Raw genomic sequence first — 27,892 nt, 5'->3', positions numbered from 1 at the left:
TTGCAGCTGGGTCAAAAGGAGGGAGATTGAGCTTTTCCAATACAAAGTTAAGGTCCCAGGCTGGGGTAGGGGCTCTCCTGGGGGTTCTTAAATTTTTGGCTCCTCTGAGGAATTGCTTTAGCAGGGGGTGAGAGAAGAGGGGTGGTTCAGAATTACAATGTGCTGAAATGGCAGAGGCATGAATTTTAACAGACGAGAAGGATAGACCCTTGTGGAGCATTGTTGTGGCCATCTCCCCCCCCCCCCCCCCGAGTCTGGCTCCAGGAACAGTATCTTTTCCACTTTTCAGCATAGGATTTTCTAGTAGTAGGCCTCCTTGCCTCCAGAATGACATCTAGCATCTGCTTACTCAGGGATGCTATTGGACAGCTCAAGGAATTAGCCAGGCTGCAAGGTTCAGGGTTTGAAGCTGAGGGTGCAGAATCTGGCCCGCCTGCTGGAACAGCAGGGAAAGAGTCTAAGGCAGGTGCCATGGTTCCAGCAGTGTCATATTGCACAAGGGGGGTACCAGTGCTGGCGTGGCCAGTCTGGTGCAATCAGTATAGTCCTTGGTTTGTCCTGTTTGATCTTTAGCAAAACCATCGAGAGGAGAGGCAGAGGGGGAAAGGCATAAACTGAGAGGCTTTCCCAGGTAAAGGACAGGGCATCCACTTTCCAAGCTTGACTGTGGGAAGTCCTTGTGCAGAATTTGTCCAATTGGTAGTTCTGAGGGGAGGCAAACAGGTCCATCTCTGGGGTCCCCCATTTGTTCCTCAAGAGGTTGAATATTTTTGGTTCCAGTTTCCAATCGTGTGGGTCCATGAGCTTTCTGCTTAGATCGTCTGCCAGTGAATTTAACTTGCCTGGTAGGAACTGAGTTTGTAGGTGCACTTGGTAGCTCAAGGCTGTGTTCCACAGATGTCATATACAAAGTTTCCCTGCACGTAGGGAGTTGCACGGCTTAAAACAGGATAAAAAGAAGAAACACAAGCCAGCAACAAGTGAGCCGTCAAATAATAAGTAGTTTATTTAAAAACTACTATAACAACATGAAAAGCTCTTTAAACAAACCGGTTTCGGCCCGGATTTAACCTGGCCTTCTTCAGTGTTAAACAAAAAAGCCAATAATCATGTGATTTTATACATTCATCAAAAATAGTTGATTGGTTGACAGGATTTGCTGTATTCATGAATATTCATTAAATATATACTAACAAAATTTTTCATAAATATTCATTAAGCCCTGGGCTAAAGAGAGCACCAAGTTTGGTGATCCATTTCTTTTCTTTAGCATCAAGTTTTTTATGCCAGCCACATTTGTTGGTTCTATCACCAATAAGTTTATCAATGATTACAAAGTGAAATTGAGCTGTGTTATGTATAAGTGTATGTTTATATAAAGCATTGGATGTTCTATTACATCTAATGTCACTCAGATGTTCGGATACACGTAGCCTAAAGGGTCGGGAGGTTTGCCCAATATAAAATGAATGACAAGTACAACAGGCCATATAAATGGCCCAATCAGTATTGCAGTTGGCAAAGAATTGAATATCAAAAACTCTATTACTATTTCTACTAGTAAATTCCTTTGATTTCAGGATAAATTTACAATTGACACAATGGCCACATGGAAAACAGCCAATGAGTTTATCCCCCAAAACAGTTGTTTGGTACACCTGGGGCAAGGTAGATTCAGAGTGATGTTTGTAATGATTAAAATATCCTGCTAGATTCTTTCCTTTACGGAAAGAAAAAGAACATTTGTTAGGAATAATTTTTTGGATTTTGACATCTGCTTCCAATATATTCCAATTATCATTAATGATCCTCATCAATTTATTAGTATTTCTGCCAAATGTGGTTGTGAAACGTAGAGTGTTTTTAGTCATAGGTTTCTTTTTATACATCAAAAGGTTTGATCTATGTAAACCCGAGGCAAAATTTTTAGCCATTGTAACATACCCTGAGTTATAGCCCCTATCAATAAATCTATTATGTAAATCTTGAGCATGATGAGCAAAGCTGATATCATCAGAACAATTACGTCTAATTCTAATGAATTGAGATTTTGGAATGTTTTTGGCGATATGCTTTGGATGAAAGCTGGAGGCATGGAGTAAGGTGTTATATTGGGGAAACTTACTGTAAGTTTCAGTTTTAAGGGTATTATCCCTATTTCTAGTAACCAAAACATCCAAAAATTTTATCGATTTTTGATCATAGGTGATGGTGAACTGTATTCCCCATTTATTATCATTTAAGTATTCCATAAATTCCTGAAGATATGAAATATCTGATCTCCACACCATCCCGCAGTCATCCAAATATCTTTGCCAAATATCGATTTCAGGTAAGTACAAATTATGAGTGTCATCATAAATCATAATCTGTTCAATATAAGCCATGAACAGATCAGCATATATGGGGGCAAAAGAAGCCCCCATCGCTGTTCCTCTGATCTGTAAAAAACATTCCTGATTGTAGAAAAAAACATTTTTAGTAAGCACATGCTCAGTCAGATTTAACAAAAAAGTATTAAATCCTGGTTGGTACATATTCGATTTATAGAGCCAAAATTCAATAGCCTCAAGTCCGGCCCAGTGTGGGATATTTGTATATAATGAGCTTACATCTAATGTACAAAGCCACCAATCCTGTTCTAATTGCATATCATTGACAATACCCAAAAATTGAGTACTGTCCTGAATTCTAGATCTGACAAATGATAGCAAAGGTTTCAAATACATGGTCAGAAATTCAGATAGTGGCTCAGTAAGTGAGCCCATACCCGACACAATGGGCCTGCCTGGTGGATGTAAAAGATCCTTATGTATTTTTGGCAGAAAATAAATGAACTGTCTAGCAGGGTCAGTGATTGTTAGATGATTCAATGTTTTGGTAGTTATAATCCCATTATCAACTGCAGAGTATAAAAAAGCATCAATTTCTTTTTTAAATACAGGGGTGGGATCAAGTGGCATTTTAGTGTAATAACGAGCATCGCCCAATTGTTTATGAGCTTCGATATCATAGTAGCTCCAGTTTAACACCACAACTGCTCCCCCTTTGTCTGCATTGATAATGACCAAATCTTTGTTCCGTACAAGTTCTTCCAAACAGGATATCTCTCCATCAGACATGTTATTAGACATAAGTAGACAATGATTAAACTGAAAGTGTAACTCATTAAGTACACTACGTAAAAATAAATTAACAGTAGGATGCATCGGGGGTGTAAATGATGAGGCATGAAATTTAAAGGTATTCATTTGTACCTGTTCATCATCCCCCTTGTCCTGAAAAAATAATTTGAGATTAATGAGTCTACAAAAAGAAAATAAATCTTGTGTAAAAATATCCTCAGAAACAAAAAAAAACCGGAATGAAAGATAATCCTTTATTTAATAAAGATATTTGTTCAGATGTAAGTACAGTATCAGAGATGTTACATACATTGTTTATTTGTTCGTTAGTATCTCCATCAAATTTTGTAGACTTGTAACTTTTCCTGTGTTTCCTGCCACCCCTCCTCCCTCTATGTTCCCTAAAGGGGGACTATAGTTTTTTCGTTTGGGAGTTGGGGAGTCCATGGTGAGCTGTGTTTCTGTATCTGTCCCTGATGAAGTATCATAATCAGTGGATTCAGTATTATTACTACGTCCCTTAAGAATCGAACGTGGACGTTTCCTTTTAGAACCTGATGAATTTTTATTTTTATTATACCCATCTTGGAATCTAACATGTCTAGTATTCTTAAAAGGCTGTCCTTTCTCGTAGTCAGAAAGATCACGAGAAAATTTTTTAAGTTTTCTTTCTTTTAGAAGAGTATCAAAACTTAGCAGATCAGTGCTAAGTTTTGATAGTAAAGCTGAAAAAAAAGTTTCATTTTGATATTGATTACAGTCCTCTATTAGCTTTAACACTTGCGTTGTTTCTTTATCAATGATCCTAATATAATACTTAGATAGAGAACTAACAAACTTCATTGAACATTCTTGTTGAATCAGGGACCATTCTGTAGTTAAACTTTCATCAGGGTCCACAACCAAAGGCTGAATTTTAACCCTCAGACCCCTGGGGCAAATGCCCTTAGTCAAATAGGCTTTAAGCAGTTTGTGGTGCCAAACACAAGACCTAAGTGTTTTCATATTTTTATTAAGTTCAACAAAAAGTTTCTCACATTTTTGTTCAGGCTTCATGGAAATAATATTCCCAGAGCCCTCAGAATCATGACCAATGCCAAAAGCTGCAAGATCATCCTTATCCGATGATAAATCCAAAAATATTTTATTCAAATCCATAATTAGTGTATATTCCTATATTAAATGAGGGTAATGTTATTATAAACAACCACGTCCTGTATATAAATCCAATGGTAAACAGACAATAATGGTCATATAATGGTAAGTACAAAAATTGTACACCATATAACCACGTCTTTCACAGGACAATAATGGTAAAGTACCTTCAGTAATAGTCAACAAGACTAGAGTCAAGTGTTGGCACCCAAATTTTTAAGATTATATAAATAGAGATAATAAAGTGTTTGTTAATTGTAATTATTTAGGTGGTCCAAGAGAAAAAGACAAACCCTGGCATACAGACCCTGTATCGTTCAATGAAATTCAAGTATTAATTAGGTCATATATTTCTTAATGTATACTAACTAGTATGTTTTCCAAAAGAGTATATAACAGTAGGAGTCATCCACTGATAATAATAATATGTAAATTCACAAGTAGAATGGGAACATAGTAGAAACTAAAAATAAGTCTTATAGTAATAGATATGTTGCTAAATTAACTCAAATGAAACACTTATAGATTATCCAGTGTATATCATAGAGAGAAAAAATTATTTGTATTTCCCAGAAGAATCCTATATGATATATAGAAACAATCTCCTGGGACCTATAGTTCATTTCAGTTTGAAAGAACCTGTATAAGTGTTTAAAGCAACATACTAAATGGTGTTTGTCAAATTGGGAAAAAGATTATTATGTCCATGGAACAACCACTAGTAATCTCCCATATAGATAACTTAAGAATAATTATATAAGGTGTAGCAGTTAACCACAAAGGAGAAGTACAGCAATATTTGTACCAAGATAGGAAGATAAATCTTGCTACTATGTATTGTTAAAGTTGTATTATCCTGATAATAGTTGTTACACAAGCACAATGATCACATAAAATATTCAACACAGCTAATGTTGCCATTATTCTTAATATAATGAACAATAGTAATAGTGAAAGAGAATTATTTCACTAAATATTCATAATATCACTCATGAATATATACATATTCATTGTCTTTCATCAATTCTATAAATATTCTACTCATCTACCCGTCGGTGTTACAAAAAGTCATAGACAGTTCCCAAAGTAAAATAGTAAATAGTCCAATAATGAACTCAATCCGTTATATGCATATATTGTTGATTACGTTCTTGAATGCCAACACGGTAGAATATAACTGAGTCCACCAACAGTTAGCTTAAAAGAAGCATGGATTTGTTCCCAAATATTTCCAGGTGAAAAAACAGTCTTTAATAAAACCACGACCTTGAGCGCAGCCACAGTCATATATATAGAACTGTGAAGAAGATTTCAGTTATAGGCAACAAGTAATATCTGTCCCTTTAAAGTCGCTTATCAAGGTACGTAGTAGCCAAGAGTTATAATAATGTCGCGTCTGCCCCAAACATTAGTTCTAAAGATAAGGCTTCAGCTATGACACCTTATTAGTGAGTCTTTAGACCAAAATAAATAGTATAGGTTCCACACGGAACGAAAAATAAGCCAAGCCACATTTAGTAAATAGCGACTCACCGAAATGAATGTGCAGACCCATCTGTAATTGACATCAATGAAAATAAACTTGGCGTGGATAACTTGAACATGAATCCTCATTCATATAATCAAAATGGTATAAAGAGTAGAGGCTATGGCTGGTCGTCTAGCCACATAAATATATTGTGAAGAAAAAAGACATCCAAACGAGATGGAAACCTATGGGGTTAACACAGCAAACTAGTTAACCATATAAAAATATAGAACCACGACCTTGAAACACAGCCACAGTCGTATATATAAAGAACTTGTGATATAGATTTCAGTTATAAACAACGTGAAAAAACGGATCGTATCTGGCCCTTTATAGCCGCTTGGCAATGTGCGTAGTAGCCCAAAAATGATAATAATACAACGTCTGCCACAAGCGTTAATTCTGGAGATAAAGCATCAGCTATAACTATAGCCCTTTGATTGTAGGTCCTTGCACAAAAATGGATGGTATAAGTTCCCAAAGGAACGGAAAGTAGGCCAAACCGCAATAGTAGATAGCGACTCACCAAAGTACATGTGCCGACCCGTCTGTGGTTCACATCAATACAGATAAGCTTGACGTGGATAGCTAACACATGAATCCTTGTTCATATAGCATAACAGAATGGTATAGCTGGTCGTCTAGCAATATAAGATGTATTTGAGAAAAAAATCATCCAAACTACGTGGGAATTTGAAGTTGACACAGCAAACTCGTCAACCATGAAGATATCGACGATAACGCCAACACAGCTCATCAATATGGGAGATTACTAGTGGTTGTTCCATGGACATAATAATCTTTTTCCCAATTTGGCAAACACCATTTAGTATGTTGCTTTAAACACTTATAAAGGTTCTTTCAAACTGAAATGAACTATAGGTCCCAGGAGATTGTTTCTATATATCATATAGGATTCTTCTGGGAAATACAAATAATTTTTTCTCTCTATGATATACACTGGATAATCTATAAGTGTTTCATTTGAGTTAATTTAGCAACATATCTATTACTATAAGACTTATTTTTAGTTTCTACTATGTTCCCATTCTACTTGTGAATTTACATATTATTATTATCAGTGGATGACTCCTACTGTTATATACTCTTTTGGAAAACATACTAGTTAGTATACATTAAGAAATATATGACCTAATTAATACTTGAATTTCATTGAACGATACAGGGTCTGTATGCCAGGGTTTGTCTTTTTCTCTTGGACCACCTAAATAATTACAATTAACAAACACTTTATTATCTCTATTTATATAATCTTAAAAATTTGGGTGCCAACACTTGACTCTAGTCTTGTTGACTATTACTGAAGGTACTTTACCATTATTGTCCTGTGAAAGACGTGGTTATATGGTGTACAATTTTTGTACTTACCATTATATGACCATTACTGTCTGTTTACCATTGGATTTATATACAGGACGTGGTTGTTTATAATAACATTACCCTCATTTAATATAGGAATATACACTAATTATGGATTTGAATAAAATATTTTTGGATTTATCATCGGATAAGGATGATCTTGCAGCTTTTGGCATTGGTCATGATTCTGAGGGCTCTGGGAATATTATTTCCATGAAGCCTGAACAAAAATGTGAGAAACTTTTTGTTGAACTTAATAAAAATATGAAAACACTTAGGTCTTGTGTTTGGCACCACAAACTACTTAAAGCCTATTTGACTAAGGGCATTTGCCCCAGGGGTCTGAGGGTTAAAATTCAGCCTTTGGTTGTGGACCCTGATGAAAGTTTAACTACAGAATGGTCCCTGATTCAACAAGAATGTTCAATGAAGTTTGTTAGTTCTCTATCTAAGCATTATATTAGGATCATTGATAAAGAAACAACGCAAGTGTTAAAGCTAATAGAGGACTGTAATCAATATCAAAATGAAACTTTTTTTTCAGCTTTACTATCAAAACTTAGCACTGATCTGCTAAGTTTTGATACTCTTCTAAAAGAAAGAAAACTTAAAAAATTTTCTCGTGATCTTTCTGACTACGAGAAAGGACAGCCTTTTAAGAATACTAGACATGTTAGATTCCAAGATGGGTATAATAAAAATAAAAATTCATCAGGTTCTAAAAGGAAACGTCCACGTTCGATTCTTAAGGGACGTAGTAATAACACTGAATCCACTGATTATGATACTTCATCAGGGACAGATACAGAAACACAGCTCACCATGGACTCCCCAACTCCCAAACGAAAAAACTATACTCCCCCTTTAGGGAACATAGAGGGAGGAGGGGTGGCAGGAAACACAAGAAAAGTTACAAGTCTACAAAATTTGATGGAGATACTAACGAACAAATAAACAATGTATGTAACATCTCTGATACTGTACTTACATCTGAACAAATATCTTTATTAAATAAAGGATTATCTTTCATTCCGGGTTTTTTTGTTTCTGAGGATATTTTTACACAAGATTTATTTTCTTTTTGTAGACTCATTAATCTCAAATTATTTTTTCAGGACAAGGGGGATGATGAACAGGTACAAATGAATACCTTTAAATTTCATGCCTCATCATTTACACCCCCGATGCATCCTACTGTTAATTTATTTTTACGTAGTGTACTTAATGAGTTACACTTTCAGTTTAATCATTGTCTACCTATGTCTAATAACATGACTGATGGAGAGATATCCTGTTTGGAAGAACTTGTACGGAACAAAGATTTGGTCATTATCAATGCAGACAAAGGGGGAGCAGTTGTGGTGTTAAACTGGAGCTACTATGATATCGAAGCTCATAAACAATTGGGCGATGCTCGTTATTACACTAAAATGCCACTTGATCCCACCCCTGTATTTAAAAAAGAAATTGATGCTTTTTTATACTCTGCAGTTGGTAATGGGATTATAACTACCAAAACATTGAATCATCTAACAATCACTGACCCTGCTAGACAGTTCATTTATTTTCTGCCAAAAATACATAAGGATCTTTTACATCCACCAGGCAGGCCCATTGTGTCGGGTATGGGCTCACTTACTGAGCCACTATCTGAATTTCTGACCATGTATTTGAAACCTTTGCTATCATTTGTCAGATCTAGAATTCAGGACACTACTCAATTTTTGGGTATTGTCAATGATATGCAATTAGAACAGGATTGGTGGCTTTGTACATTAGATGTAAGCTCATTATATACAAATATCCCACACTGGGCCGGACTTGAGGCTATTGAATTTTGGCTCTATAAATCGAATATGTACCAACCAGGATTTAATACTTTTTTGTTAAATCTGACTGAGCATGTGCTTACTAAAAATGTTTTTTTCTACAATCAGGAATGTTTTTTACAGATCAGAGGAACAGCGATGGGGGCTTCTTTTGCCCCCATATATGCTGATCTGTTCATGGCTTATATTGAACAGATTATGATTTATGATGACACTCATAATTTGTACTTACCTGAAATCGATATTTGGCGAAGATATTTGGATGACTGCTGGATGGTGTGGAGATCAGATATTTCATATCTTCAGGAATTTATGGAATACTTAAATGATAATAAATGGGGAATACAGTTCACCATCACCTATGATCAAAAATCGATAACATTTTTGGATGTTTTGGTTACTAGAAATAGGGATAATACCCTTAAAACTGAAACTTACAGTAAGTTTCCCAATATAACACCTTACTCCATGCCTCCAGCTTTCATCCAAAGCATATCGCCAAAAACATTCCAAAATCTCAATTCATTAGAATTAGACGTAATTGTTCTGATGATATCAGCTTTGCTCATCATGCTCAAGATTTACATAATAGATTTATTGATAGGGGCTATAACTCAGGGTATGTTACAATGGCTCAAAATTTTGCCTCGGGCTTATATAGATCAAACCTTTTGATGTATAAAAAGAAACCTATGATTAAAAACATTCTACGTTTCACAACCACATTTGGCAGAAATACTAATAAATTGATGAAGATCATTAATGACAATTGGAATATATTGGAAGCAGATGCCAAAATCCAAACAATTATTCCTAGCAAATGTTCCTTTTCTTTCTGTAAAGGAAAGAATCTAGCAGGATATTTTAATCATTACAAACACCACTCTGAATCTACATTGCCCCAGGTGTACCAAACAACTATTTTGGGGGATAAACTCATTGGCTGTTTTCCATGTGGCCACTGTGTCAATTGCAAATATATCCTGAAATCAAAGGAATTTACTAGTAGAAATAGTAATAGAGTTTTTGATATTCAATTCTTTGCCAACTGCAATACTGATTGGGCCATTTATATGGCCTGTTGTACTTGTCACTCATTTTATATTGGGCAAACCTCCCGACCCTTTAGGCTACGTGTATCCGAACATCTGAGTGACATTAGATGTAATAGAACATCCAATGCTTTATATAAACATACACTTATACATAACACAGCTCAATTTCACTTTGTAATCATTGATAAACTTATTGGTGATAGAACTAACAAATGTGGCTGGCATAAAAAACTTGATGCTAAAGAAAAGAAATGGATCACCAAACTTGGTGCTCTCTTTAGCCCAGGGCTTAATGAATATTTATGAAAAATTTTGTTAGTATATATTTAATGAATATTCATGAATACAGCAAATCCTGTCAACCAATCAACTATTTTTGATGAATGTATAAAATCACATGATTATTGGCTTTTTTGTTTAACACTGAAGAAGGCCAGGTTAAATCCGGGCCGAAACCGGTTTGTTTAAAGAGCTTTTCATGTTGTTATAGTAGTTTTTAAATAAACTACTTATTTGACGGCTCACTTGTTGCTGGCTTGTGTTCCACAGAGCCATGGCTAGTCTGCAGAGAGGGTACAAGTGGGTTCCCCCTGCTTGTTTATGTACCACATAACTGTGGTGTTGTCTGTCTTTACCAATAATTGTTCTGGAAGAATGTGGTCCTTAAAGTCTGTCTGGGAGTTTCTTTTTGGTTGATATGCAGGTGCATCTGTCTCGGGTTCCATTTGCCCTGAATGCACTGCCCTGCCTAGTGAGCCCCCCCACGCACAGTCTGATGCGTCTGTTATTAGGGTTTGGGCGTCAGGGAGTAGAGTGAAAGGGAGCCCTTTGTTGTGGTAGCAGGCCTCTGCCCACCAAAGGAACTCTGTCTTTATACAAAGAATGATAGGTATCATTGATTCCAGGTCCTGAGAATGTTGACACCATAGGCTTTTTAGATACCATTGCAGTTTCCTCATATGCAGTCTTGCATATGATATTAGTACAATGCAAGAGGCAATGAACCCCAGGGCTTGCAAAATTTTCCTTGCAGATAGCTGTGTCTTTGTGGCCAGTTTTTTGAAGTAGGTTGTTAAATAAACTTGTTTCTCTGGAGTGAGGAAAGCCATCTGGGAAGTTGTGTTCAAGCTTGCTCCCAGGAATACAATTTGCTGGCAGGGTACTAAGTGAGATTTATTTTTGTTTATGGTGTACCCCAGTGAGTTTAGAAGTTTCTTTACAAATGTCAGATGCTTTAATAGCAATTCCTGGCTTTCTGCCTGAATTAGACAATCGTCCAAGTATGGGTATATTTGAATATTTCTCTGCCTGCAAAATGCAATGGCTGGAGCTAGACACTTTGTGAATACCCTGGGCACAGTAGATAAGCCAAAAGGAAGTACAGAGAACTGAAAGTGCATGGCGCCTGCCCTGAAGCGTAGGTATTTCCTGCAAGATTCCCTTATTGGAATGTGCAGGTAAGCTTCCTTAAAGTCTAAGGTTGCCAACCAGGCATCTTTGCCTATCACAGGAAGCAGCTGTTGAAGTGTTAGCATCTTGAATTTTGGGATTACCAAAAAAGTGTTTAGAACAGAGAGGTCCAGGATAGGATGCCAGGAGCTGTCTTTTCTGGGTACCAGGAAAAGTCTTGAATAAAAACCTTGTCCTCTTTCTTCTGCTGGAACTGGTTGACTAGCCCTGATACTTAGAAGGGAGAGAACCTGCTGTTGAGCCTTTGCCCACTGATTTGGGAATAGGTCTGGCCAACAGTTTGGGGTTGGTAGGGTGTGGAAGTGGAATCTGTATCCTTGGGAAACTATATTCAAAACCCATTTGTCCTGGGTAATGAGTTCCCAGTTTTTTGCATGCAGGGCGAGCTTTCTTCCTAAGGGAGCAGGTAGTTGAGCAGGGCTTGAAAGGGTTAAGGTAAAGTCGTTGTGCCATTTTTCTGTAGGGGGGTCTTAATACTCCCTGCTTTGGAAGTGGGAGTCCCTCACTGCTTAGGCCTGTGTGTAGCCTGAGACTGTAACCTAGGTGGTCTGCTGTTCCTGGGTTTGAAGTGAGAAAGCCTGGAAAGGGACAATGCCTACTAAATCGGGGAGGCTGTACTTGCAGAAAATCTTTAACAATTTGCATAGATTTAGCTTTTTCCTCCATCTTTTTGAGGACTACTTCTGCTTTGTTGGCAAACAGGCGGTCTTGGTTTAAGGGAGCATCCCGTAATTTAGCTTTAACATGATCTGGCAAGTTTTGCTCCGTAAGCCATGCACGCGTTCTAAGTACAGATCCAGTGGCAGCAGCCCTGCAAGATGCTTCTAAAGAGTCAAAACCACATTGCAAAGTATGTTTACCAACTTGTTCCGCAGAATGCATTAAATCCTGTAATTCTTTGTGTTCAGCACAATCAGGAATCAACATAATTTTCTGTTTAAGCAGCCCCATAATATGCTGCTGATACTTTAACATATGAAACTGGCAATTTAAAGCCCTAATGGCCAAAGTAGCAGAAGTATATACCTTCTTACCCCATCTGTCCAAGGCTCTAGAATCTCTATCAGAAGGGGTAGGGTTTTTGGCAGCAGTAGCCTTAATGCCTTTTGGTCCTTGGGAAATGGTCTCTGGATCCGCAGTAGGATTCTTGAAGAGGAACTTGTGAGAGTCAGGTACTCTAATACCTGTCAGGTTTTCTGGGAGCTGAAGCTAAGTGTCTGGAGAAATGCTAGATTCCAAGAAAGCATCATCTACAATGTCCAGAACAGGAGGAATAGCTAAAGGCCTATGTTGAGGAAGGAGTAGGAATTCCCTAAGCCTCTTTGTGGAGTCAGAGTAATCCTGGCTTTCCCAGTGGACATGCTCCCTAAGAGTGTGCAAGGTTTCACCAAAAGAGAAATCTTCTGGAGGTGAATCAGAGGGAATGGAATCATCTGCGTCAGAATCCTCATAGGTAGAAAGGGGCAAATACTGGTAATCAGAAGAAATAGAAATATCAGATTCCTGATCAGAAGAACCAGAAAGAAAATCAGTTCTAGGTCTCTTAGAGGGGAAAGACTGGCTTCCCCTAATTAAGGTAATAAGGTCTTCAGCCATTCTAAGCATTTGTTTTTAGGCATATGGGCCTGAGCATGCTGTTTGGACGTCTGTTTTCTAGGCTTGGGTCGAGTTTTAGGCCTGGATGAAGAAGATGGCATTGGTTTAAAATGCAAGTCTGTAGGTCTGAATACACCCTCAGAAGCCGGTGCCTGCACAGCGGCTCCGAACCCATCCAAGGTAGAGACATCCGCAGGTTCCATAGTCGAAGAAGCATCTCGCAGCATAACGGACTCTGAATGGGTCTCAGTAGAGGCCTGCGAATCTGAAGTAGCGGGTATCCAGGGCTGCGAAAGCGCCTCACTGAGTACCAGCGGACTGGCAACTAGCTTAACGGAAGCGTCGTCGTCAGTTTTGCACCTATGCGGTCTGTCTCTGTCTTTATCCTTACATTTTTTTTGGAATATCAGTAGTCGGATGGCTTACTGAAGCCATTTCTGGATACTTAAACGGAGTACCAAAATAATTTGCTGCAAATATAGACCGATGACGAATAGTTCGAGGGTTGAACAAGGCACAAAACCGACAGTGAGAGACGTCGTGGTCTGGGCCTAGGCAAGGAATGCAGTACAAATGAAAATCTTTATGAGGTATTTGCTTTCCACATGTAATACAACTGTTAACTTTTACTGACATCGGTTAAGAGCAAGAAAAAGGATCCCCAATGAGGTAACTTAGCTTTTTTGAAGACTGTGGTTCTGAAACTCTGAAATGAAAATTTCAGGAGTCGGCCGACCAGCACTTGCGAACTGCTTCTGCTTCGGGCACCGGGTGGCAAGAAAGACTGATGTAATGGCATTGGCTGCATGCTTTATACCCCTGACGACCTGATGTCATGGAAGAAGAGAAAGCAACCGACGCAGAAATCCAAGACGCTGGTATTCAGGCCGGCTGAGGGCTACCTGCGGGCAGATAACCCAAATGTGATGACTGCAACAGTGAAACATGTTTAACATTTGTGCCAAATGTCATTCTGATCACTTCCTTGGAAGAAATGGTACTCAGTGAATTATGGTCAAACAAGTAGTACAACTATACACATTTGTGTTCATATTAAACATCACTGTGAGACAAAGATATAGACTGTGCAATTAACACATTAACTATACAAAAACCAGAAAAATGTAATCACAAACAGCTGTGAGAAGCTAAGCAGGCAAGAAGGTACTCCATTCATTCTCTAATAACTCACAATCTAATACAATGTTATGGGGAAGCTGGGGCCCAAATGTACATTAAACAGATAAAGCACAGAAACTAATCCAGGACAGAATGCTAGCCCACTGCAGCACACATATACACAATGCAGAACCTACAGGGTGGTTGGGAGGACTGCCACTTCACTTACAATATGGCACTAGGGTGCAAGAGGAAACTGAAGTACCTGGTAGACATTGCTGTGTAACAAGCCACTCAGGAAGGATGTGCAGACTCTGCAGAGAATGCACTCCATCAAAACAAACAAACAAAAAAAAAAGTAACTGAAGAACCAGATGTTATCAGGCAACAACATCCCAGCAACGTACTCTATTTTCAGTTAAAATACAGCAACAGTCATGGAAATCTAAAATTCCAAATGGCAGAGAAAGAGTCCAATACAATGGCAACCTAACTTCTGTAATGGCAAATCCAGGTTCCTGTCTCTCATACAGAGCTGGAGATGCCAACAAGGTAGTACCTGTGTTCATCTTAATGCCTTCTTTCTCAGAGAAGGGACAAACCATGCTTCTCTTGATTTTAGTCCTAGTGTCATTACTAGTGATGTGGTTGATTAGGCACTGTACTTGCCCACAGGATACTGTGCTTTCATACTTACCATAAGAAATTTAGTAAAAACACAAGGGAAATAGGAAAGGTCTGCAATAAGAGCTGTGGCAAGTTCACCCCTTGCCATACCTCCTGGTCCAAAAATATGTCAACTCCACTCATTTGGGGAATTGTCTTTCCATAGCTGACATGATGATTCAGTGCAAAAGAAGAGTTCTTGTTCATAATTCTAAAGACCTGGGTCTGATTACCACTCTGAAGACCAGAGTACATAATGGGGACAGTGTGACAGGAATTTAAGCATTTTATGGCCAGATTCTCTCTCTCTCTGAGAGTAAAGGGTGAGCATGTCTGTGTAGCCCCCTCCCCCCACCCAAAGACAAATGGTAGAGACCACAACATTTACAAAAGGAAGGAATCTGTTTTAGGAGAGAGAAGAAAAGTGCCAAAAGGCACATGCAGTGAGGCAAAGGTATGCTTCTTACACTGATTGCACTGCAACTGATGTAATATGGCAGGATGATGTACATACGGTGTAACATAAAAAGTTCTGCCTTGCAATGTGATGGCTTTGACAGCTTACATATCAAGCTTCTTACTTAAGAGGAAATGGTCCACTTGGAGCCATTTTCAAGTTACTGCTCTCATCTCCAACTGGTACATAACATCGTTGCCAAAGACATAAAGTCCCACAGTCTCATACAACCCTTGTATTACAAATCCTTCACTGGATACCAGTCCAGTAGTGGATCATCTATAAGGTTTTAGGCATTTGTTTACTGCCTATAAACTTAAAATACCTGATCAGGCCTTACCATTTAACTATATATATTTGTGCATCATGGTAGAAAATTATTCAGTTGGACAATTATTTTTAATTATAATTAATAACTGGAAAGAAAATACCAGTTGTGGCCATCACAGACATAACATAATGAAAGTAAATTAATGAAATTATGCCACAGTAGGGAGATATTAACCAAAACAATGACTGTATTATATACACTATTTACAATGAAGAAGTAGCTCAACAATGGTAGGACGACATACATTTGGTATTAAAAACAGAAAAAAGTAGGGGAGAGACAGAAATTATATCCTCTACACAACTATGGGGCTGCCAGTGGCCACTAGTCATCTTAGCCTTCTTGCTTTCTCAGTAGTTGACAACACTGTGGAATGTAAAACTCAGTGGCTCCAACACAGCCTAACTCAACTTAAAGCATTTGCTGAAAACACATTTTCTCAAACTTAAGACAGTACGTATATTTAAATATGCAAAATTATATCTAAAACACTTTACAATTATTTTGTTTTGCAATCCATTCTGAGACATCTATAAAAAAGGTGCAGATAAAATTAGCTTACTAAATGTTTGTGTATTAGTGTCTGTACACGGTTGAAAACTTCTGCGACTTAATGATCTGACACAGAGGAAGATGGACAGTAACTTTATATTAGCAATCTGCAGGAACAAGATAAACCCGGGAGTTTGCAGACTACAGGTCAACCACAACAAACAGAGCTAGAGGTCCAGAAAGGATTGTGGTATGCTACAGCTGAATACATGAAATGTAGTTCAGCAATATCCTAATGTTTATTTTTCTGTTTAGGTTCTTACTATTTTCAAGCTTCATGTGATGCACAGCTGAATTCTCCCATGTTTTGCACTTCAATGAAGAGTTCATAATCACCACAAATGTATGTCTACATTTCTGACACTCCATTTAAATTCTGCTGTACGGCCTGCATCATTACTGAAAAAGGTCCTTGGGTAAGCACACTTCCTTATGAAGCAACTAAATAACAATCCAATCAAACAATGTTTAGAAATAAACTGATTCTTACAACGGGTTTGCTGGTTTATCTGACTGTTTGCAGTGTCCAAAGCCAGCTTGGCAGCAGCATGGGCACTCAAGGAGGCATTCGATTGCACCTAGAATGAAGACAGAGAGAGAGAGAGAGAGGGGACACATCAGAACAAAATCTTGAAGCCTTCAAAATTAGTATAACTAATAAGTACACCCACAACATTAGGTTATGGTATAGTAGCCAAACGCCTCTCTTCAAAGTCTACAGAAAGTATAAAGTCATGTGAAAAAGTCAAAAACAAATGGGTAGCACTTTCACTTTTTTGTTACACTATTCTATCTGGAACCTTGTACACCATCAGTTCTAACACAGTTTCCAGTAAACTCATCTCTACCCCCCCCCCCCTTCAGCAACTTATTAAGACTGTACATCATCCCATGTTGAGGACTCCACTTTTTAAGGACAGATTTTTCATGCAAGGTGATCTAATTTGTGAAAGGCACAGTAAAGGATGAGAGTCTGCTATTGGGTAATCGCCAAAAAGGACACAAGTAATTTTAATATAGCCTTGTGTGTGTGTCCGTGTGCGTGCATGCATGGACATACATGTGCATACGTAAGTGCTTCGTGCCAGGGTCTTACTTGTGACTGCATATTCATGTATACGTGGCACATACACAAATGGCCTGTACAGCCTTCTAGGCCAGTATTAAGGTATTAACTTCAGGACTCAGTGAAATCTACTCCAATGGTGACCCCACCATAAAAAAAGTGAGAGTTCTTAGTGCTGGACCTTCAATTTTATCTGTACTGTCAGCTTAATCAAAACCCAAATAATCAAATGCACATCAATGCCATTTCAGTAAGAAACAAAATTCTTGTACTAGCAGATAAAGAGGATACAGAGAGATCATATAACTACTGTTTGAATTTTTACTTAAAGACAACATGAAGAAAGTCCAAATTTAACAACAGCCAAGACTCACGGTAAATATTTCCAAGGAGGCAAAGTAAGTCCCCTTAACACTGTTATAACACCTCATGGAAAAGAAAATTCCACATCTTAGCACAGTGAAGCAGCACCTGATTTAGTTACCCAGACTCAAGATATGTTTTTGGGCAATAAACAGCTAACAAAGAAGGAAACTGGTACAACAGCCTGCATTAACCACACTTTTTGGAAGAATTCTGGTGCGGTCTTGAAAATGACTGCTCAGCCTACTCACACATACCAGCCACATGTAAGCAAATACCTTGCAGGTCATAATATATAGAATGACAGCAAGATATATCTCACCCTATGAGGTCCTTTGATCATTCATGGAAAACAGTAAGTAAAAACTGGTGAACTCCAGCATGCTCCATGCCATATGGGGATGAAGCCGTGATGTCTCAGATGAACCAGGTTCAGTGAAAGGCCTAGTCGCTGCAGCAGCAGACCAGGAAAGAAAGGCAGTGAGCAGCTGAGGTTATATTGGAAGAAGTGAGTCTACACATCCTGATGCAAAAGTACTTACTAGAGATGGCCCAGGGCTGTCTTCCAATGCATGAAGACTTTGGGGGAGGGGGCAAGGAATGCATGCAGTCCAGGCAGGCATAGTAAATATACAGAAACAAGTAAGCAGCTCAGCAAAGTCAGGCACTGCACCACACCTTTCAGTCAACTGTGCAAGGCTGTTAGGTGTACAAGAAAATCCTCCTTATCTATCCTGCATGACGATGACTACTGTCCCACAAACTCAGTTCTCTTACTTGGCATTGTCCAAAGCCAACAATGGGGAAGACTGAATACACCAATTGCATACATGGCTGGACAGTCAAAGGGATAAACAAGGGATACTGAAAGATTTTTTTAAATTGTTCAAAAACTGTGTTGTCCAATCCATGTTGGACCTAAAGCAGAGGACACATGATCTGTAAAACAGAATGGAAACCAGAACAGAGGGCAAAAAAGATCTGGATATGGTCCACAACAGTGACAGCAAACTCTGAGTAACAGCTCAACTCAATGTCAACAGGCAGCAAAATCCTAAGACTAGTGGGGCACTCAGTGAGACAAACAAGTCATTCCTGACTCTGTCACTCAACTAAACAGGCTGCACCTAAAGACCAACAGCTTAACTACAAAAACAATAAAACCATAGCTTGTCTGCAGAGTTCAGCAAGTGCAGTATTAACCAGTAGCAAACAGACCAAAAAAAAAAAAAAACAGAACTGGAAATTTGAAAACATCAGATAATCCAAATATGGCCAATACTCTTCCAAGGCAGAGAGAAAACAGCCTAAAATGAGTAGGGAAACATCTCCCACACAAACAAGTTAATTACTCTCTGCATAGCCCTAACTTATGGTGGTACACATAGCTCTGGAGAGCAGTAGACAGTTCATAGAGTATTACTCCATCATGTTTCAATATACCAAATGAGAAACTGAACTTTCCAGTGAACAAAAATGACAAACACAACTGTTTCTGAAGGGAGGGGGCCAAGCCCACTTGTATGCCCACACCTCCAAGACTCTAGATATACTAACTCTTAACTCTGAGGTTAACCTAAGTGGCAAGGAGACAGTTTTCTAACACTAAACCCAGCTATATCAGAGTTAAGTAACTGGCTTACCCACAATGGAGCACTGCTGTATTAGTTTGAAGGCTAGCTGGCTACCAGTTTTAGCAAGATCTGCCTACTTAATATTCTTACCTTCAAATTCCTCAGGGATAGATACTGCCCATCTTTAGCCAACAGACTGACACTGCATGAATCCTCTTATACAGTACATAGCACCACATGTATCAAACTTTATCCAGCCACACTTTGCCTTGGCTATCCATGAAAAGTCTTTAACACTTGTCCCAGTCTCCTGGATCACCCTTCTTTCACAAATAACTCTAAGACCTTTCTCAATTCAATAAAGGATGAAAGATCCATCCATCCATCCACAAATCCCTTTACCCCAGTTTTGCTCATGGAATTGGGCTGCTGGTGTGTCACTTCAACAGTGACAATCATCTCACAACACCCAATGACAACTGATAATTTGGTTAGCTGCAACTAAAGAAAGTACAGTTCTGTAAGTTGAACTTTCCATAACAGTAGATGTTCGAATGATCACTGCTGAAGTAGCCTTAGTTATATGGGCTATATCCTGCCAAGGATATAACAGCAAGCCAGCTTACAAAGCTAAAGGGCATCTTCCATATGCCCAAACTGTTAAGCAGAACAAGATAAGTTGACTAAAAGACAGGTATGGGCATAAAGCCCTTCAGAGCTTTCTTGCCAACAGAGAGGGGGAAGCGGAGTCCTGAAAAGACTATGCTTGGAATAGTAAAACAAATAAATGTCTACACCCTGGCATAAAAAAAGACACACACCAAAAAACAAGGGGGGATGGAGGGAAGGAGTGGCTACTGTATCACTGATCATTCGAGCATCTACTGTTGTGGTAAGTAGAACTTGTACAACTGTGCTACATTCTTCATATTGATCATTACTGCAGTAGCCTTATCTCTACAGGCAGACTATCAAAGCAAACTATAAATGGAAGGATGAAAAAGAAGGAAGCTTGTGGTAATTGTCCCTGGCAGTTTCCAAAAGAAGGGAGAAAAATGGTTGCCTGGCCCAGAAGGGAGTCACCACAATTACCTTGTGGCATTCCTTCTGAATCTTCAGAAGTACCCTGGATAGAGGTAAACAGTACCCTGGATAGAGGTAAACAGTAACATTCCTGTCCAAAGAAAAGAAAAAAGGTGTGTGTCTTCCAGGCCTTCTTGCATGGAATCCTGGAACAGTATTTTTCCAGCTGACTGCTCAGAGAGGAGGCAAACAGATTTACCTGAACTCCCTAGAGATGGACGAAATCTTGAAGACCCCCTGATCAAGTTTCCATTTGTGATTGTCTGCCCTTGCCCTTCTCATTTTGTCTTTTGCTCTGACAGAATGTAGGATGCCTGTAACTTGAGGCTGTGCTGTGAAGTTACATCCCAAGCTAACATGGCTAGTCTGCAAAGGGGATACTACATGGTACCCTCCTTGCTTGTTGATGTACCACATGATGCGGCATTGTCTATAACCACTTGAAGAGTTCCCGGGGATTAAAGATGGTTCAGAGAGTTGACAGCCTCAATCAGGGCAAGCATCTCCTTGATATTTATGTGGATTTAGGATTATTCAGTAGTAGCCGAAAAAAACAAAATGTAGATATCAGGTTTTTTTTTACAAGATCCCACATACCTTTCTAACAAAAAAAAAAAGTCTGAAATTTTGTTTTTCTCTCTCTTTTTTACGGATCAGTATTATCAATTACCTGACAGAAGAGAAGTGGGATTAATGGGTACAATTTTTTGTCTTAATTTGGAACTCAATGTTAAATCTTAAAGAGGAATCTTGCATACAAAGGAGGATAAAGGGAGAGAGGATACATTCCCAAGTCCTTTAAATCTTACAGCTGTACTTAAGTCACCTTTGGACAGGACAATCTACTGAGAAAATTGAAAGTAAGGAATAACACAAATGCTGATGAGGAATTACAAGGCAAAAAATAAAAATATTGAAAAAGAGCTTTGAGTAAAATAGAAATATTAGTTTGCAGAACAAAAAGATAAGAACTATGAGAACAAGTGACAAAAGTATAACATTATATGGTCAACATCTAGTTAAACTTGGAGGAATGTTTAAGAGACCAACTGTGATTAAAGAAATATGATTTCATAAAGAGGTTGCCATGTATGAAACTTCCTGTCAAAGGAGATATGAAATAGAACACAACCAAAGCATGTACAAGTTCATATGGGAGTTGTGAGGTACTAAATATCTCACATGAAATGCTGAAGCACTTCAGCCATATGGTAGGTTTAATGTCACAAAGAGCATTCCAGCAATACAAGTTTACAAAACCTTTCACATCTCCAGACCAGCTACTGCACAAGTGTGAACTAAAGGTGGAGGAGGCTCAGTCTATACTAAAACCAACCTCACATCCTGACTAGTTAAAGTTTATGACCCACTGGATCTCATACTTATGCAACTCACTATAAACAGGGTCTTGTACCATATCTTTGCAACCTTTAGGTCCCCCTCCACATTCCAAGAAACCCATACTACCATCTCTGTGTATTACAGTCCTTCACCATTCAGCCCAATACAATATTTATGGGGGATTTCCGCTACCCCTCTACAGACTGGGAATCTTACAGCACTTCTAATGCTCAAGTCCAGCGATTCCTAAACTTTAATATCCATATCCTGGAACAGTTAGTCTGTTGCTCTACCAGTGGTACAAACATCCTTGACCTTGCCCTCACAAACATGGGGGGGGCAGATGTTCCTCACATAATGTAATATCTTCACTTGTCAAATCTGACCATAAGGCACTATTGTTTGAAATAAAAATTAAATGTGGGATCTAGTGAAACTATAAAACCTTTAGGAACTATTCCTAGGTTAACCTTTATGTACTAAGCAATGCCTTGGCTAAATTCCAAGAACCCCCTAACCCAGTACACACCATAACATATGCGAAGTTACTTAAAAAATGTCTGTACAGCCACATTGATAGCTGTATACAGCGAGCTGTGCTCACTCGTATTAAGAATAAGACAAACTTGAATGACAAGCCACCTTGGTAGAGTAAGAATATCAATCTGTTATACAACGAAGGAAAAAAAAAACTCTTGGCCAAGCATAGGAGGAACAAATCCATACATACTAAAAGCCCCCAACCAATCTAAACAAGCAGCTAGGAGGGTTAATTAATACTTCAAAGGCTAAATGTGAAGAAACAAATAGCTTCTCAGGCAAAGGACAACCCCCAAAGCTTTCTACAGCTATGTCTGTAACCTCAGGGGAAATACATAACAATGCAGAGAACTTGATGTAAATGGCATCATGCACAATGGACTGGAGGCCATTGCCAACCTTCTGGCTGACAGGTTCAGTGCAAATTTCGCCCATTACTCCCTCTGAAAGCTCAAAGGAAATACTGCATACCACAATCCCCTCCAGCCATTACTAGGGATTCGGTCATCAAAGCACTTTCCATGGCCAAAACACTGGATAGATGGGCTCAATAACATCCTGCAATGCTTAATAAACAGCATGAAACATGAAGTCTCTGGTCCACTTGAATCACTTTTCAACTGGAGCCTACAGTCAGGTGTTGTGCCCAAGGAATAGAAGATGGCTACAGTCATTCTCTGCACACAAAAGGTCCATCCACTGATCTGGGTAACTACAGGCCCAAAAGTCTGACCAGCGTCTATAGAAGGTCATGGAAAGAATTATCATGGATATGATAAATGAGGACTTGGGTAACCTGGAAATGCTGGATCCACCACAGTTCAGCTTTTTTAAAGGAAGGTCATGCCTACTAAACCTCTTAGACTTTTTTTGAGAGAGTCACCAAAGCACTGTATGAAGGCAAGACTGTGCACACAGTTTATCCCGGTCTGGCCAAGGCTTTTGATACAATACGCCACTCAGGCATTATAGACAAGCTCACTAATTCAGGTATAAACCCTTTTATCACCAGTTGGATAGCCAACTGGCTCACTGGCAGGAACCAGGTCGTCTAAATAGGTGAGACCACCTCCACCAAGAGGTCAGTCACATGCAGAGTTCCCCAAAGCTTAATACTAGGCCTGCTCATTTTTGGCATCTACTTCTCTGAAATGGAAGCAAATGCTGAAGATTTATGGCTAACTAAGTTTGCAGATGATTGCAAGCTAGGGGTTATCATCAACTCCCCTACAGACACCAGCATTCTTCAAGAAGGCCTCTCTCTAACTAATAAATGGTGCGAAAGCCATGGTCTTAAATTCATTGCTAAAAAAAGCCCATAACTGTACCCTTTGGGAAGTCAATCATCCTGGTTAATTACATGCTGATAATTTGCCACTAACAGTTGACCCAGTGGTCAGGGATCTGGGTAGCCACATACACAGTAGCCTTACCTTCAACCACAACATGACCACACTGGTGAGGAAATCATTTTATGCTGTGCAACTTGTAAGTAAAGACATGACATCTAGGTCCAAAGAGGTCAATAACCCACTGTACTCCACCATCATCAGACCAGAGTGCACAATGCTCCCTTTGGTATGTACCTGACCAACCATATGCAACAACTAGACCAAACTCGGAGGTTCCTTACAACAAGGATACAAGATGCAACAAACCTGCCTTATGCAACGTGCCTCAAAGCCCTTTCCCCCTCTACTCACTCTCCTGTAGATTGCTGAGGGGTGATCTATGCTTGGCTTATGAGCCTCCTACATATTTTTAAGTCAAACAGTATTAGAAATACAAGGTCTAGGGACTTGAATTTTGTCTGTGAATTAAAGAGAACATGCTGCAGAGACAGATGTGCCCCAGACACTGTCCCTCCTATGGAACATCTGAAGCTGAGTTCGTCTATTACCCAGTTTAAGCGCAGCCTAGACTAGTACATGGGGAACAGGAAATTTACACCAGGCCTGGCACCCATGTCCTTTAAGCACAGAGGTAGCTTATAAATGCCTGGCACTCAATAGTAGCAATCTATGAACTGTAACAAGTTACTGTATAATAACAAATAAGAAAATGATGCTGCTGCTGAACAGGTAATATTCCAGTTGCATACAACAGAATGACTGGTAAGATATTTTTTGGGAAAAAAGAAGTTAAGTTGATGCAAAAATGCCTTTTTGATAAAGATGTTTATCCAATATCAATATAGTACCCCATAATCATTTTGATAAATGCAATGGGACTTTTTATATGCACACAAGTTACCACACCAAAATGGCCAGATAGGATTTCAGTTTAATGTTTCATCTAAAGGATGGCACACTTAGAAGTGCAGCAATCTCTTCTGCCTTACCTGCGTTGCAATTTTAGCACTTGAAGATTAATTTAAGCATGTGGTGCAGGAACAGAACCACAATCTTCTGATCTACTGGCATAAAGTGTGTATACCTGTAGTGTGGGTGTGTTTCAAGACATTTTAGCTCGTTTTTCTCTGTCAGTATATGGAAGTTAACTATTTGGAATGTAGTCCATGTTTTATTGTTTTATTTTATTTTTATTTTGTACATTTGTTTCAAGGGCCAGTTTTAAGTGGGCCGATTTAGACTGGGATTGTGTATATCTACTGTGTGTGTGCATGTGTGTGTGTGTCTGAGACTAAGGCAAAGTTAGTGTTTTTCAAACCTGCCAATGATACAGGTACAGTGCATGTAAAATTACTGATGACATGGGTGCAGTTGTAGTAAACAAAACGCATGCATGTATAATGTCAGAAATACATTTTTATTTTAACTCCCATCTAAGTGCATTGTTAGGATAAAGTATATGTCTGCATTATATCACAATAATACGAGTTCTCATTGTACGTTCAAGGTCCAAGTGCGATCCTCAACACTGACGAAATTTAAGCGTGATTAAAGGAAATATACCAAGCCCAAAACTGATTGCAGTACATAATGTATACATTATATATATATATATATATATATATATATATATATATATATATATATATATATAATGTATACATAATGTATACATTATATATATATATATATATATATATATATATATATATATATATATTATACACACACACACACATGCACGCACGCACGCACGCGCACAGGTGTAATTCAAGCACTCAAACATTCATTTGTCTGATCTATGGAAATATCAACAAAAATGATCAAATGTGAAAAGTTCACAAAATACTGGTCTTTTCAGGTGCAATTCTGCAGTACAGTGGGAAATGGGAGTTTACTCTTTCCCCACTGTAGTGGGATCTCGAAGTTGGCATATATAAATAGCATGGGATGTGAGGGTGCAGAGGAGCTTGCCCCATCTCAAAAAAGTATATTTTCCTTTTCATTTTTTTGATTTGTATTAGAATACTTGAATTTAAAACAGTTTTGTTTAATTATTGTGCATTCAATTTTTTGCATTTTGACCTCATACATACACATTTACATACATCTGTGTAGTAACAGAGTTGTGGGAACTGCAGCCACCCCCCCCCCCACACACACACACACATACAAATTGGGGTGCAATGAGGCATGATATCTGTAGAAAACACTTAAGTGACTTTTGCAGTTTGCCATTATTTCTACAGAGCTGCACATAGTTTTTCAGTTTCTAGACTTGCACTGCTGAGTTTGAAATTGCAAACACAGCACCCAGTAGCAGAAATCATTTTAAAGGAAAACTCCGGGCTCCAACACATTTAAACTCAAATGCTAGTTTTCCTTTATCCTTGTTAAATCAGCCTAGCTACCTGCTGTTAGAGGAATGCATTAAAAAGTTTGTTAGTCCTATATTTCTCCCTTTCCTAAGCATAGGGGCAGGGCGCCCCATCCCCCATTCTTTTGTATCGCATCCTTTCAGGTGGAATTTGTCTCCACCTTCCTGACGTACCTTCGACAGGCAAATCAGTTGTTCCCTGTACTGATGTCCTGCCCACACTGTGACATAAGCATTTTCAAGAGTGGCCCGGTTAACAGCCGCTGTAAATTACATGTTGTTGTGGAACTGTATTACGACCACAGTTTCCTGCAGGAAGGAAAACATTATCGCAGCCAGTATAGCCTTCACTGAAACTTCAACCAAAGTGCATAAAAAATCACATCACGTACACTAACTTCTAAGGGTAAGTTGATTCTTTCATCTTTTTACCACATAGAAATCTGTCTCTCCAGTTATATGGCTATTGTAGCTCAAACCCTTTTATATTAGTTACTCCAATCGGTCTTTCTCAACCTCTTATTTATTTATTTATTTTACATTTGTTAACCGGGAGAGTCCGACTGGATACATGTCCATTTTCAGCGGAGGCCCGGGGAGAAAAGCTCCAGGTACATAACAGACATATGAACATTGTTAATGCAAAAAAGGAAGATAGTTGAGTTCTAAATACAATATAAAGATACATCACATCTTGGGAAAAAAATAACAGCAGCATATAAAAAAAAAAACATAGGTCAGTTACAAAGGCGAGGCGCCTTGTTAAAAAGCGGTTAAGGATAGTGAGGTAAGAGAAGGGTAAATGATAGTGGTTAATCAGGTTTGGAACAGGGACATTGCCAGAGAGTATTGAGATGGGGTTTAAGCTTTTTTTTGAATTGTAGGAGTGAAGGTTCTGAGGTGAGCATGGTCGGTAGCGAGTTCCACATTTTACCTACAAAGTTTGAGAATAGAGAATCCCCAGCACAATTATTGGCTTTGGTAGTTTGAGCTAAGATCTTATTGGAGGAGCGTAAAGATTGCAGGTTAATATAGGGGTGAATGATGTTTTTCAGAGCTGGTGTTTTCTCTGGGTGATGCAGTATCTGGTGAGCCGTTTTGAGTTGGTTGAAATGAAGTTGGCTGGAAAACTCTAACCACCCTAGTTGCTTCAAGTTAGTGCAGTGGTGCGTTCTAAAGGTGGAATTTGTGGCAAATCTAACTATGTGATTGTAACAAGAAGCAAGTTTGTTAAGGGTTGTCTTGTTTAGGTTTGTAAAGAGGGGGGAGGCATAGAAGAGTTGATAGTAGGTGTGTTCTGGCAATTGTAATTTTAGCGTGAGGAGTGAGAAAGTGTTTTACTTTATAGAGAGAGCCAAGCTTTTTATTGATGGTTTTGATGGTAAGATTGAAATGCTCTTAAAGCAAGAAAATACACAAAGGCTTAAAATAGGGGCATTGCTTAACTATTGCTGTTACAAAATTAGCTCGTTGACAGAATGGGTTTTCCTACGGTTACAAAGTCTAAATATGAAATGTCTGCCATTACTTTTTTTAAACATTCTAACTTCAGTCTTTACTAATTTGCCATCAAACCACCATTTTTTGCTGAAGGAAACCGAAAATGTGAGCCATAAATCCGGATGTTCCATATACAGTTGAGTTTGCCAGGCGTACTTTGGTGTGTGTAAGTATGTATATGAGTGGGTTTCTGATGCTGATTGCATGTGGGTTGGTGAATGCATGCGTGAAAGCAGAATATGTGTGTGTGATTGCAGAATAGTGCGTGTGTGTGTGTGTGTGTGTGTGTGTGTGTGTGTGTGTGTGTGTGTGTGTGTGTGCATGTGTATGAGGGAGCATTAGCGATGCATGAGAGAATGACAAGTGTGGGCGTGCAAGCAGAATGTGTGTGTGAATGCAGAAGAGAGTGTATGCGTGTGTATGAGAGCGAGTT

At 38.7% G+C, this 27,892-nt stretch overlaps 1 protein-coding gene across 2 annotated transcripts in view; it reads right to left on the bottom strand.

The window, feature by feature from the left end:
• MED25 (mediator complex subunit 25) overlaps window positions 1-27,892 on the bottom strand; it is a 1,733,520-nt gene that overhangs the window by 1,228,618 nt on the left and 477,010 nt on the right. For both annotated transcript variants that reach the window (XM_044059360.1, XM_044059361.1), the window contains exon 9: window positions 16,754-16,841. In XM_044059360.1, the coding sequence (XP_043915295.1) occupies window positions 16,754-16,841 (88 nt within the window). The remainder of the gene's footprint in view (window positions 1-16,753; window positions 16,842-27,892) is intronic.

The sequence above is a fragment of the Protopterus annectens genome, chromosome 17.part0 (genome assembly GCF_019279795.1).
Source record: "Protopterus annectens isolate FY-2018-M chromosome 17.part0, PAN1.0, whole genome shotgun sequence".
In the NCBI taxonomy this organism is placed as follows: domain Eukaryota; kingdom Metazoa; phylum Chordata; order Ceratodontiformes; family Protopteridae; genus Protopterus; species Protopterus annectens.
The sequence above is the reverse complement of the archived record's forward strand: the minus strand, read 5'-3'. Positions and strand labels throughout refer to the sequence as shown.